This window comes from Camponotus floridanus, unplaced genomic scaffold, assembly GCF_003227725.1.
Source record: "Camponotus floridanus strain SB8 unplaced genomic scaffold, Cflo_v7.5 scaffold8, whole genome shotgun sequence".
In the NCBI taxonomy this organism is placed as follows: Eukaryota; Metazoa; Arthropoda; class Insecta; order Hymenoptera; family Formicidae; genus Camponotus; species Camponotus floridanus.
The window spans coordinates 3,310,751-3,325,649 of record NW_020229849.1 but is presented as its reverse complement, the minus strand read 5'-3'; the positions used below and the strand labels follow the sequence as shown (position 1 = coordinate 3,325,649).

The 14,899-nt window shown below is 25.7% G+C and overlaps 4 protein-coding genes across 7 annotated transcripts in view; 3 read left to right on the top strand and 1 right to left on the bottom strand.

The window, feature by feature from the left end:
* Nucleotides 1-14,899, bottom strand: part of LOC105254940 (non-structural maintenance of chromosomes element 3 homolog) — a 256,144-nt gene that overhangs the window by 221,860 nt on the left and 19,385 nt on the right. The gene's annotated exons all lie outside the window — the stretch shown is intronic.
* Nucleotides 502-4,180, top strand: LOC112639652. Its single transcript, XM_025414393.1, has 9 exons — nt 502-707; nt 1,001-1,120; nt 1,433-1,550; nt 1,731-1,992; nt 2,080-2,190; nt 2,262-2,352; nt 3,180-3,316; nt 3,548-3,680; nt 4,031-4,180. The coding sequence occupies exons 1-9, from the start codon at nt 564-566 to the stop codon at nt 4,085-4,087; spliced, it is 1,173 nt and encodes a 390-aa protein (XP_025270178.1). The 5' UTR covers nt 502-563; the 3' UTR covers nt 4,088-4,180.
* On the top strand, nt 5,509-9,306 carry LOC112639651. Of its 2 annotated transcripts, none has more exons than XM_025414391.1 (9): nt 5,509-5,724; nt 6,018-6,137; nt 6,457-6,574; nt 6,751-7,012; nt 7,100-7,210; nt 7,282-7,372; nt 8,214-8,350; nt 8,587-8,719; nt 9,103-9,306. In XM_025414391.1, the coding sequence occupies exons 1-9, from the start codon at nt 5,581-5,583 to the stop codon at nt 9,157-9,159; spliced, it is 1,173 nt and encodes a 390-aa protein (XP_025270176.1). In that variant the 5' UTR covers nt 5,509-5,580; the 3' UTR covers nt 9,160-9,306. The 2 variants fall into 2 exon arrangements, with proteins under 2 accessions (XP_025270176.1, XP_025270177.1); XM_025414392.1 differs by having other exon boundaries at nt 5,510-5,724; nt 6,934-7,012.
* Nucleotides 10,966-13,719, top strand: LOC109609768. 2 transcript variants are annotated; one of them, XM_025414417.1, is made up of 8 exons: nt 10,966-11,092; nt 11,411-11,528; nt 11,893-11,971; nt 12,059-12,169; nt 12,241-12,331; nt 12,694-12,830; nt 13,071-13,203; nt 13,589-13,719. In XM_025414417.1, the coding sequence occupies exons 2-8, from the start codon at nt 11,510-11,512 to the stop codon at nt 13,643-13,645; spliced, it is 627 nt and encodes a 208-aa protein (XP_025270202.1). In that variant the 5' UTR covers nt 10,966-11,092; nt 11,411-11,509; the 3' UTR covers nt 13,646-13,719. The 2 variants fall into 2 exon arrangements, with proteins under 2 accessions (XP_025270202.1, XP_025270201.1); XM_025414416.1 differs by having other exon boundaries at nt 11,710-11,971.

Genomic DNA, 14,899 nt, shown 5'->3' with positions numbered 1-14,899 from the left:
ATAAAATAAAGAGAGTTATTAGAGAATATAAAATATTAAAGAATTCGAGAATTTAAACTACAATAAGTATATAAAATAAAAAGCATATAAAATAAGTAAAATAACATTCAGAAAAATAACATGTTCTGACAGGATGAATTTAAATACATCGACATGTTGATATGATGCACAATTTAAGCGAGTAAATAGAATAAATCAGAGATACGATGTTGTGCGCGAAAGATAAAGATTGCGACTGCGCGACTTTTATGCGAAAAAGTTTTCTCACCAATGTTTTTCTATGAAAATATCATCTGTTAAACGCTTTGAATATGAAACCGATTGTTTATTTATGAATTTCTATCTAAGAAAACTTCTCTAATTATGTAATTGCCTAATTTTGCCCATTATGTTATGCAGCCTTCATGCATTATTCAATATATTTCCTATTTATCAAATTAGATGAATTACTATATAATTTACATTTTAAGAAAAAAACCATGCATAAAGCGATCGATAATTGAAGAGAGGGGGATTTATGTCTACTGTTTTTCCGTCAAATTTCTGTCGACAGTCACTGAAAGATGATCAATCTCGAGACTCAACATTTTCACATCAATCGAATTCTGTTACTTATCATTGGTTTGTGGCCTTATCAACGGTCGCCTTTAACTGAACTTCAATTAATTTTACTTCTAGGTACTCTGATATCTTTTATTGTATTTCAGGTATGCCGCAGTTTATGTATTATTTTATATATTACCGAATAGTATTATATTGACGTAAAAAAGAACAATACATCATTTTAATTGTTATTGTTTGACTTAAATAAAATTATCTTGCATAATAATTTTTTTAGTAATAATTATTATATTACAATTAAATAGAATTTGTTTATTATATATCTCTCTTGCAAAATCATGTAATAGAATTAACGAAAAGTAGAGAATTTATAATCTATGTAATAATGTCGAATAATGCAGCTTCTTCAATACGACGTGAATAACATTATTATTTTCAGTTAACAACGTTTATAACATCGGAATGTACTGTGGACCTAATCTATAAAGTTTTATCTTCTGCATTCTTTTTCACTTGTCTTGCAATTAAATACAATTCGTTTTGGATTAATACCGATATTGTAAGTAAACCATTATGCATTACCGATAAGCGTATCTTTAAATACAATATACAGACTTCCATATTCGTTAATTTCAACCGATTATGCTTATTTTTTTTAACATTTTCTTTCTATCTTTGATCTAATAATGATATAACTAAAGGAAAATATAAAATAAAAAACTACTATAAATTCAATCAAAAAAGATATGGACGAAATCATATCATTTTCGAATGTTGCAAAGAAAAGGACATATTGTTAATATTATAGTTATATTATAGTTATATTATATTATAATTATATAGAAAAAGGACAATATTGTTAATATTATAGTTAAGAAGTGCGCTGGAGCAACTTGAAGATATATGTATGGAAATAAAAGACAAAAATGAAATCGCTATCATAGAAAAGTATGGAAAGAAAGCTAAGCATATGACGATTGGACTTTTATGTAAGATAACATTTCTCGATCACATTCTTTGTCTTCCTTTTATTTTAATTTTATATCTTCTTACAGTCAAATAAGTAAATTGCAATTGAGATATTTTGAAACATTACAGTTGAGAAATTTTAAAACATTAAGAGGTATTATATGTATTGATTTATGTGATGATTTTAAAACCTTTTTTAGTACTCGGCATGTGCTTTCAATTTATTTTTGTTTTGCTGTATATTTGCCCGTATGTTTGTTATATTGTGATCCTCAACAATTCTCGATCACATTCTTCGTCATACATTATGACAGAATATTTCATTGATAAAGAAAAATATTCTTACTTAATTACGGTGCATAGACATGTAGCATGTTTAATAGGCTCATTGGCAATGGTAGCGACAGGAACTATGCTCATAACATATCTTCAACATACTTGTGCAATGCTTAGTATCGCCTGGTAAGTAAAGAAAGCAAAAATGGACATAATTTAATTTTTGATATTTTTAGACAAACAATATAATTATAACAATAAAATTATTTGTAGTTACCGTATCAAGTTAGCACTTGATATCTCACGAAATAGTGATTTAAAAAATGAGCAAAAAAGTTGTAAGGATATAATTCGTGCTGTAAACATTCATAGCAACGCTATAAAGTTCATATTATTATCATATTAATATTAAGCATTTTATGCATATTATGATATATACATTTTTATATTTAAAGGCTTAGCAACTTTTTAATAACCAATTTTGAGGGATCGTTTTTTTTCTTGATAGCGGCTGGCATGGTTTGCCTGAGCTGTAATCTTCTTCGGGTAAATTTTGTAACAAATTTCTAAGGAATGCTCTACGTGTAAAATTATGAATTATTAAATTAGTTAACAAAAATTTCCAAAGATGTAGATAAATACACAGAAAAAAGGATATTCGTGTTTTAAAAATATATTTAGTTTTAACATCGAAATGAGATCATATTGCGTTCATTATAGAAAAATATAATTGCGTACTTGAATGAAGTTATTTTATACAATTCAATGAAGAAAAATATATTCTTATAATTTAAGATTTAATTTTCTTGAATGAAAAAAAACAAAGTTAAATAGAAAATAACATTTTTAAATCAAAGGTTATAATTTTCTTAACGTAGAATTAAATAATTATATATTCTTGAGATCACTATTACAATATTGAAATAAGATTATAGTATTGTTAAAATTTAAAATTATTAAATTTTTCTGAGAAGATTTTAGATTGCGTATATACGAAACAATGAACACATTTAAGTATATAAGTTTTGATTTGACAATTATTTTCTTCTGTATAACGAAAAGAAATAGTTTTCTAGCAATATATTGGCTAAAAAAATTTACAAAGTTAATTGCATGCTTATATTCTCTTACAAGTATAAATTGAATTTTTATTTAAATTTGTGTGCTCCATTTAAAAAAAATTATGCAAAATTCATAAGTATTACAGTAGATTGCAACACATTGCCATATACATACATATATATATATATATATATATATATATATATATACACAATATATATATTATATATCTATTAATATTTTACTATATGTATGTATGTGGTGCGTAAGAAATCAATGATAAGCACATAACATGTGCTTATAATTTTCAGATTGCGTCATTTACCGATAACATCGGACAACTTATATTATCTCTAACACTTATAATTATCCTCTATGTGTACTTGTTTTTATCCAATTATACTGCACAAGAAATTACAGATCACAATGAATATGTGTTTACTACAGTGTAAGGAATATTTCAAATTTATATACGAATATATTTATTTTGCAGATATACTTACAATGATAAGTTATCAGAGATTTCTAATAAAACTGATATGCTTTAAAGAAATGAATAAATATACATTTGTATGTGTACGCATGTGTGTGTATATGCGTGTGGGCGCGCGCATGCGTGTAATAAAAAAATTATTTGAAATTTTTATCTATTTAAAATGATCAATTTATTATTTCATAGATATAATGTTCATTGGTATATGGCTCCAATACGGACACAGAAAATGATACTTTTTTTACTACAAAAGGGTACTAAGAGTTTTCATCTGATTCTTGGTGGAATATTTGTAGCGTCAATGCAAAGTGCCGCTTCGGTGAGAGATATATTATATAATTTTTTCAAACACATATAAATAATGAACAAAATAAAAGAAGATGCATTTTATTCACTAAACTATATATAAACTGGAATGGATGGAACTGCCATGCTACGTAAGCGAACAACAGTGAGCTTGAGATAGATAGATTTTCAGGACTAGGTGTCTCGCTCACACGCATCGACGCATATGCACGCATTTTGAACAGTAAAAGCAGACTTTTTTTCCAAATCGGACGAAGTGAGACATTTAGCCCTGACGAGTATTCTCTCTCGACTCGTGAAAGACTTCAGTTCCCCCATTCCACTTTATATATAGTTACATATAGTTCAGTGATTTCATTACAGTTGACGAGCACTTCCATATCATATTTCACCGTTCTTTATTCTACCCAGCATAATTAAAAGTATGATAAAGCAATTACAAATAATATGAAGCCGATTGAACTTGTATCGATTATCTTCAAGATCCAGATGTAGCATGATTAATATACTCGAAAGAGAAATATAGTCTTTATTTAATAGTAAGAATTATTATTACATATTTTAATATATAGATAGAAATGATAAAAATTAATAGGTAGTAATAATGAATTTAGTATAAATGTGTATTAAAATATGATATTGATTTGGAAAAATATTACGTAGAATAAAAAAAGATGATATTCCTGTAATTAGCTTTTGTTGACAAAAGCGCAAATAATAAAAGTATTTTACTTTTAATGTTATTTAATTGTACACATTGCCCAATTATTTCAAGTTTAAGAGTTTCTAATGTCTAAGAATCTTTAATGATATCATTTAAAAATAATTTTTTATAAAGTTTCCCGTTCATTTTGAATGCAAAAGTGATTTGTTCAAATTGGTTAAAATTAAAATATATTATTTAAAATATATATTATATAAAATATATATTATTTAAAATATATATTATTAAAATATATATTATTATATAAAATATATATTATTTAAAATATATATTAGTTAAAATAATAATCAAAAGTCTTCATTGTGAAAATGTTTGAAAACATATAATCTATAAATAATGTAAGACAAACGATATTAATTTATGTAATAGTATTAATTCGCTTAAAGTGAATATTATTGGAAATTAACAACATACAAGAAATTAAGAATATAAGACATTAATAATGTATAAGATTTACAAATCTTTTGTTTTATGCATTATCTCGAACTTGTTTTTCTTAATGTAATATGTATATTGCATACATCGAATTCTACGTATCTTTAAATATATACATTTTAAAAATATACATTTTAAAAATATATATTAGTAGAAACAAATATTTAAACATATATTATTTTGCAAACATCATAAGCTACAAAGTAAAGAAAGTTATTAGAGAATATAAAATATTAAAGAATACGAGAGTTTAAACAAAAAGCAAATAATATAATAACAAATAACATAAAATAAGTAAAGTAACATTCAGAAAAATAACATGTTCTGATAGGATAAATTTCAACATGCTGATATGATGCACAATTTAAGCGAGTAAATAGAATGAATCAGAGATACGATGTTGTGCGCGAAAGGTAGAGATTGCGACTGCGCCACTTTTATGTGAAAGAGTTTTCTCACGAATGTTTTTCCCTGAAAATATTATCTGTTAAATACTTTAAATATGAAACCAATTGTTTATTTATGAATTTCTATCTAAGAAAATTTCTCAAATTATGTAATTGCCTAATTTTGCTCATTATGTTATGCATCCTTCATGTATTATTCAATATATTTCCTATTTATCAAATTAGATGAATTACTATATAATTTACATTATAAGAAAAAAACCATGCATAAAGCGATCGATAATGGAAGAGAGGGGGATTTATGTCTACTGTTTTTCCGTCAAATTTCTGTCGACAGTCACGTAAAGATGATCAGTGTCGAGACTCAATATTTTAACATCAATCGAATTCTGTTGCTTAGCATTGGTTTGTGGCCTTATCAACGGTCGTCTTTAACTGAACTTCAATTAATTTTACTTTTAGGTACTCTGATATCTTTTATTGTATTTCAGGTATGGCGAAGTGTATTTATTATTTTATATATTACCGAATTGTATTATATTGACGTAAAAAAGAACAATACATTATTTTAATTGTTATTGGCTGACTTAAATATAATTATCTTGCATAATAATTTTTTTAGAAATAATTATTGTATTACAATTAAATAAAATTTGCTTATTATATATATCTCTTGCAAAATCATGTAATAGAATTAACGAAAAGTAGAGAATTTATAATCTATGTAATAATGTCGAATAATGCAGCTTCTCCAATACGGCGTGAATAAAATTATTATTTTCAGTTAACAACGTTTATAACATCGGAATGTACTTTGGACCTAATCTATAAAGTTTTATCTTCTGCATTCTTTTTCACTTGTCTTGCAGTTAAATACAATTCGTTTTGGATTAATACCCATATTGTAAGCAAGTAAACGATTACGCATTACCGATAAGCGTATCTTTAAATACAATATACAGACTTCCATATTTGTTAATTTCGACCGATTATGCTTAATTTTTTTTAACGTTTTCTTTCTGTCTTTGATCTAATAATGATATAACTAAAGGAACATATAAAATAAAAAAACTACTATAAATTCAATCAAAAAAGATATGGACGAAATCATATCATTTTCGAATGTTGCAAAGAAAAAGGACATATTGTTACTATTATAGTTATATTATAGTTATATTATCTTATAGTTATATAGAAAAAAGACAATATTGTCAATATTATAGTTAAGAAGTGCGCTGGAGCAACTTAAAAATATATGTAATGAAATAAAAGACAAAAATGAAATCGCTATCATAGAAAAGTATGGAAAGAAAGCTAAGCATATGACGATTGGACTTTTATGTAAGATAACATTTTTCGATCACATTCTTTGTCTCCCTTTTATCTTAATTTTATATCTTCAGTCAAATAAGTAAATTGCAATTGAGATATTTTGAAACATTACAGTTGAGAAATTTTAAAATATTAAGATGTATAATATGTATTGATTTATGTGATGATTTTGAAACCTTTTTTAGTACTTGGCATTTGCTTTCAATTTATTTTTGTTTTGCTGTATATTTGCCCGTATGTTTGTTATATTATGATCCTTAAGAATTCTCGATCACATTCTTCGTCATACATTATGACAGAATATTTTATTGATGAAGAAAAATATTCTTACTTAATTACGGTGCATAGACATGTAGCATGTTTAATAGGCTTATTGGCAATGGTAGCGACAGGAACTATGCTCATAACATATCTTCAACATACTTGTGCAATGCTTAGTATCGCCTGGTAAGTAAAGAAAGCAAAAATGGACATAATTTAATTTTTGATATTTTTAGACAAACAATACAATTATAGCAATAAAATTATTTGTAGTTACCGTATCAAGCTGGCACTTGATATCTCACGAAATAGTGATTTAAAAAATGAGCAAAAAAGTTGTAAGGATATAATTCGTGCTGTAAACATTCATAGCAACGCTATAAAGTTCATATTATTATCATATTAATATTAAGCATTTTATGCATATTATGATATATACATTTTTATATTTAAAGGCTAAGCAACTTTTTAATAACCAATTTTGAGGGATCGTTTTTTTTCTTGATAGCGGCTGGCATGGTTTGCCTGAGCTGTAATCTTCTTCGGGTAAATTTTGTAACAAATTTCTAAGGAATGCTCTACGTGTAAAATTATGAATTATTAAATTAGTTAACAAAAATTTCCAAAGATGTAGATAAATACACAGAAAAAAGGATATTCGTGTTTTAAAAATATATTTAGTTTTAACATCGAAATGAGATCATATTGCGTTCATTATAGAAAAATATAATTGCGTACTTGAATGAAGTTATTTTATACAATTCAATGAAGAAAAATATATTCTTATAATTTAAGATTTAATTTTCTTGAATGAAAAAAAACAAAGTTAAATAGAAAATAACATTTTTAAATCAAAGGTTATAATTTTCTTAACGTAGAATTAAATAATTATATATTCTTGAGATCACTATTACAATATTGAAATAAGATTATAGTATTGTTAAAATTTAAAATTATTAAATTTTTCTGAGAAGATTTTAGATTGCGTATATACGAAACAATGAACACATTTAAGTATATAAGTTTTGATTTGACAATTATTTTCTTCTGTATAACGAAAAGAAATAGTTTTCTAGCAATATATTGGCTAAAAAAATTTACAAAGTTAATTGCATGCTTATATTCTCTTATAAGTATAAATTGAATTTTTATTTAAATTTGTGTGCTCCATTTAAAAAAAATTATGCAAAATTCATAAGTATTACAGTAGATTGCAACACATTGCCATATACATACATACATACACACACACACACACACACACACACACACACACACATATATATACAATATATATATTATATATCTATTAATATTTTACTTTATATATGTATGTGGTGCGTAAGAAATCAATCATAAGCACATAACATGTGCTTATAATTTTCAGATTGTGTCATTTACCGATAACATTGGACAACTTATATTATCTCTAACATTTATAATTATCCTCTATGTGTACTTGTTTCTATCCAATTATACTGCACAAGAAATTACAGATCACAATGAATATGTGTTTGCTACAGTGTAAGGAATATTTCAAATTTATATACGAATATATTTATTTTGCAGATACTTACAATGATAAGTTATCAACAGAGATTTCTGATAAAACTGTATTACTTTAAATAAATAAATTAATATACATTTGTATGTGTACGCATGTATGTGTATATGCGTGTGGGAGCGCACATGCATGCGTGTAATAAAAATATTATTTAAAATTTTTATGTAATTAAATTGATTAATTTATTATTTCGTAGATATAATGTTCATTGGTATATGGCTCCAATACGGACACAGAAAATGATACTTTTTTTACTACAAAAGGGTACTAAGAGTTTTCATCTGATTCTTGGTGGAATATTTGTAGCGTCAATGCAAAGTGCCGCTTCGGTAAGAGATATATGCAAACATATTTTGCGATAAATTATATAATTTTTTCAATCACATATAAATAATGAACAAAATAATGAGCAAAAGAAGATGCATTTTATTCACAAAACTATATATAAACTGGAATGAATGGAATTGCCATGCTACGTACATAAGCGAACAACAGTGAGCTTGAGATAGATAGATTTTTAGGACTAGGTGTCTCGTTCACACGCATCGACGCATATGCACGCATTTTGGACAGTACAAGCAGATTTTTTTTCTAAATGGACGAAGTGAGACATTTAGCCCTGACGAGTATTCTCTCTCACTCGTGAAAGGCTATTCAATTCCCCCATTCCACTTTATATATAGTTACATATAGTTCAGTGATTTCATTACAGTTGACGAGCACTTCCATATCATATTTCACCGTTCTTTATTCTACCCAGCATAATTAAAAGTATGATAAAGTAATTACAAATAATATGAAGCCGATTGAACTCGTATCGATCATCTTCAAGATCTAGATGTAGCATGACTAATATACTCGAAAGAGGAATGTAGTCTTTATTTAATAGTAAGAGAATTATTATTACGTATTTTAATATATAGATAGAAATTATAAATATTAACGGTAGTAATAATGAATTTAGTATAAATGTGTATTAAAATATGATAGTAATTTGGAAAAATATTACGTAGAATAATAAAAGATGATATTCCTGTAATTAGCTTTTGTTGACAAAAGCGCAATTAATAAAAGTATTTTACTTTTAATGTTATTTAATTGTACACATTGCCCAATTATTTCAAGTTTAAGAGTTTCTAATGTCTAAGAATCTTTAATGATATCATTTAAAAATAATTTTTTATAAAGTTTCCCGTTCATTTTGAATGTAAAAGTGACTTGTTCAAACTGGTTAAATTAAAATATGTTAGTAAAGTGATGATCAAAAGTCTTCATTGTCAAAATGTTTGAAAACATATAATCTATAAATAATGTAAGACAAACGATATTAATTTATGTAATATTATTAATTCGCTTAATGTGAATATTATTGGAAATTAACAACAAACAAAAAATTAAGAATATAAGAAATTAATAAAGTATAAGATTTTCAAATCTTTTGTTATATGCATTATCTCGAACTTGTTTTTGTTAATGTGATATGTATATTGCACACATCGAATTCTATGTATCTTTAAATATATACATATTAAAAATATATAGTGGAAACAAATATTTAAATATATATTATTTTGCAAACATCATAAGCTACAAAGTAAAGAAAGTTATTAGAGAATATAAAATATTAAAAAATACGAGAGATTAAACAAAAAGCAAATAATATAATAACAAATAATATAAAATAAGTAAAATAACATTCAGAAAAATAACATGTTCTGATAGGATGAATTTAAACATGCTGATATGAGGCACAATTTAAGCAAGTAAATAGAATAAATCAGAGATACGATGTTGTGCGCGAAACATAGAGATTGCGACTGCGCGACTTTTATGCGAAAGAGTTTTCTCACCAATGTTTTTCTACGAAAATATTATCTATTAAATGCTTTGAATATGAAACCGATTGTTTATTTATGAACTTCTATCTAAGAAAATTTCTCAAATTATGTAATTGCCTAATTTTGCCCATTATGTTATGCAGTCTTCATGTATTATTCAATATATTTCCTATTTATCAAATTATATGAATTACTATATAATTTACATTATAAGGAAAAAACCATGCATAAAGCGATCGATAAATGAAGAGAGGGGGATTTATGTCTACTGTTTTTCCGTCAAATTTCTGTCAACAGTCACGTAAAGATGATCAGTATCGAGACTCAATATTTTAACATCAATCGAATTCTGTTGCTTAGCATTGGTTTGTGACCTTATCAAAGATCGCCTTTAACTGAACTTCAATTAATTTTACTTCTAGGTACTCTGATATCTTTCATTGTATTTCAGGTATGACGAAGTTTATATATTATTTTACATATTACCGAATTGTATTATATTGACATAAAAAAGAACAATGCATTATTTTAATTGTCATTGACTGACTTAAATATAATTTTCTTGCATAATAATTTTTTTAGTAATAATTATTACATTACAATTCAATAAAATTTGTTTATTATATATCTCTCTTGCAAAATCATGTAATAGAATTAACGAAAAGTAGAGAATTTATAATCTATGTAATAATGCCGAATAATGCAGCTTCTCCAATACAGCGTGATTAACATTATTATTTTCAGTTAACAACGTTTATAACATCGGAATGTACTGTGGATCTAATCTATAAAGTTTTATCTTCTGCATTCTTTTTCACTTGTCTTGCAATTAAATACAATTCGTTTTGGATTAATACCGATATTGTAAGCAAGTAAATCATTATTTATTACCAATAAGCGTATCTTTAAATACAATATACAGACTTCCATATTCGTTAATTTCGACCGATTATGTTTATTTTTTTTAACGTTTTCTTTCTGTCTTTGATCTAATAATGATATAACTAAAGGAACATATAAAATAAAAAACCTACTATATATTCAATCAAAAAAGATATGGACGAAATCATATCATTTTCGAATGTTGCAAAGAAAAAGGACATATTGTTAATATTATAGTTATATTATAGTTATATTATATTATAGTTATGTAGAAAAAGGACAATATTATCAATATTATAGTTAAGAAGTGCGCTGGAGCAACTTAAAAATATATGTAATGAGATAAAAGACCAAAATGAAATCGCTATCATAGAAAAGTATGGAAAGAAAGCTAAGCATATGACGATTGGACTTTTATGTAAGATAACATTTCTTGATCACATTCTTCGTCTTCCTTTTATCCCAATTTATATATCTTCTTACAGTCAAATAAGTAAATTGCAATTGAGATATTTTGAAACATTACAGTTGAGAAATTTTAAAACGTTAAGAGGTATTATATGTATTGATTTATGTGATGATTTTGAAACCTTTTTTAGTACTTGGCATATGCGGTCAATTTACTTTTGTTTTGCTGTATATTTGCCCGTATGTTTGTTATATTGTGATCCTCAACAATTCTCGATCACATTCTTCGTCATACATTATGACAGAATATTTTATTGATGAAGAAAAATATTCTTACTTAATTACGGTGCATAGACATGTAGCATGTTTAATAGGCTTATTGGCAATGGTAGCGACAGGAACTATGCTCATAACATATCTTCAACATACTTGTGCAATGCTTAGTATCGCCTGGTAAGTAAAGAAAGCAAAAATGGACGTAATTTAATTTTTGATATTTTTAGACAAACAATACAATTATAGCAATAAAATTATTTGTAGTTACCGTATCAAGCTGGCACTTGATATCTCACGAAATAGTGATTTAAAAAATACGCAAAAAAGTTGTAAGGATATAATTCGTGCTGTAAACATTCATAGCAACGCTATAAAGTTCATATTATTATCATATTAATATTAAGCATTTTATGCATATTATGATATATACATTTTTATATTTAAAGGCTAAGCAACTTTTTAATAACCAATTTTGAGGGATCGTTTGTTTTCTTGATAGCGGCTGGTACAATTTCTGCGAGCTGTAATCTTCTTCGGGTAAATTTTGGAACAAATTCCTGAATAAGCATTGCTACGCGTGAAATAATTAGTTAACAAAAAATCTTCAAAGATGTATATAAATAATGAAATAGTTTTCTAGCGACATAAACGATTGTTCGAAAATCTAATTAATTCTATGTTTACATTCTCTTACAAGTATAAATTGAATCTTCATTTGATTTTTGGGCTCCATTTAAAAAAAATTAATACAAAATTCAAAATTACGTATTACAGTAGATTGCGACACATTGTCATATATATATTTTGTATCAATTGATTTTACAGTATATATAGAACAATGTGATGCGTAATAAATCAATGATAAGCATTAACATTTATAATGTTTTTATAATTTTCAGATTGCGTCATTTACCGATAACATCGGACAACTTATATTACCTCTAATACTTATAATTATCCTCTATGTGTACTTGTTTTTATCTAATTATACTGCACAAAAAATTACGGATCACAATGAATATGTGTTTGCTACAGTGTAAGATTTAAAATTTATCTATAAATGTATTTATTTTGCAGATACTTATAACAATTAGTTATAATTAGATATTTCTAATAAAATTTATTATGCTTTAAAAAAATGAAGAAATATAATAAATATTTGTATGTGTACACATGTGTGTGTATGCATGTGATCGCGTGCATGCATATGTGTAAAATAAAAACATTATTTGGTATTTTTATTTAATTAAAATGATTTCAATTTATTATTTCATAGATATAATGTTCATTGGTACATGGCTCCAATACATATACAGAAAATGATACTTTTTTTGCTGCAAAAGGGTACTAAGAGTTTTCATCTGATTCTTGGTGGAATATTTGTAGGGTCAATGCAAAGTGCCGCTTCGGTAAGAGATATATGCAAATATATTTTGCAATAAATTATGTAATTTTTTCAATCACATAATGTACAAAATAAATAATGAACAAAATAAAAGAAGATGTATTTTATTCACTAAACTATATAAACTGGAATGGATGGAACTGCCATGCTACGTACATAAGCGAAGAACAGTGAGCTTGAGATAGATAGATTTTTAGGACTAGGTGTCTCGCTCACACGCATCAACGCATATGCACGCATTTTGGAGTAAAAGCAGATTTTTTTTTTCCAAATGGACGAAGTGAGACATTTAGCCCTGACGAGTATTCTCTCTCGACTCGTGAAAGGCTATTCAGTTCCCCCATTCCACTTTATATATAGTTACATATAATTCAGTGATTTCATTACAGTTGATGAGCACTTCTATATCATATTTCACCGTTCTTTATTCTACCCAGCATAATTAAAAGTATCATAAAGTAATTACAAATAATATGAAATCGATTTAACTCGTATCGATTATCTTCAAGATCCAGATGTAGCATGACTAATATACTCAAAAGAGAAATATAGTCTTTATTTAATAGTAAGAATTATTAATACGTATTTTAATATATAAATAGAAATTATAAATATTAACAGTAATAATAATAAATTTAGTAAATGTGTATTAAAATGTCATGTAAATTTGAAGAAAAATTGTATAAAACAAAAAAAAATGATGTTCCTATAAGTTCCTATAAGTTCATATATGTTCCTATAAGTTCCTATTAATAGCTTTAGTTGACGACAGCACAATAAATAAATGTATTCTACTTCTAATGTTATTTAATTGTACACATTGTCCAGTTATTTCAAGTCTAAGAATCAATTTCTAATGATGTCATTTACAAATCATTCTTTCTAAAGTTTCCCATTCATTTTGTATGAATGACTTTGTTCAAATTAATTAAAATTAAAATATATTAGAAAGTGACGATTGAAAGTCTTCATCATCAAAGGTTTAAAAACATATAAACTACAAATAATGTAAAATAACCGATATTCATATGTGTAAAAGTATTAATTCGCTTAAAGATAATATTATTGGAAATTAATAAGATACAAGAAATGAAGAAAAAAAGAAATTAATAACATACAAGGTTTTCAAAACTTTTGTTTTATGCGTCATCTCGATCGTGTTTTTTTTAATGTAATATGTATATTGCATTCATCAATTGCTATGTATTTTTAAATATACACAATTTAAAAATATATATATATCAGTGCAAACAAATATTTAAATAATATATTTTTTTAAATATATTTTTAGTTTAATATATTTTTTGCAAATGTCATCTATAAAATAAAGAGAGTTATTAGAGAATATAAAATATTAAAGAATTCGAGAGTTTAAACTAAAAGCATATAAAATAATTAAAATAACATTCAAAAATATAACATGTTCTGACAGGATGAATTTAAACACACTGACATGTTGATATGATGCACAATTTAAGCGAGTAAATAGAATGAATCAGAGATATGATGTTGCGCGCGAAAGATATAGATTGCGACTGCGCGATTTTTATGCGAAAGAGTTTTCTCACGAGTGTTTTTCTATGAAAATATCATCTGTTAAATGCTTTAAATATGATATCGATTATTTATTTATGAATTTCTATCTAAGAAAATTTCTCAAATTATGTAATTGCCTAATTTTGCGCATTATGTTATGCAGC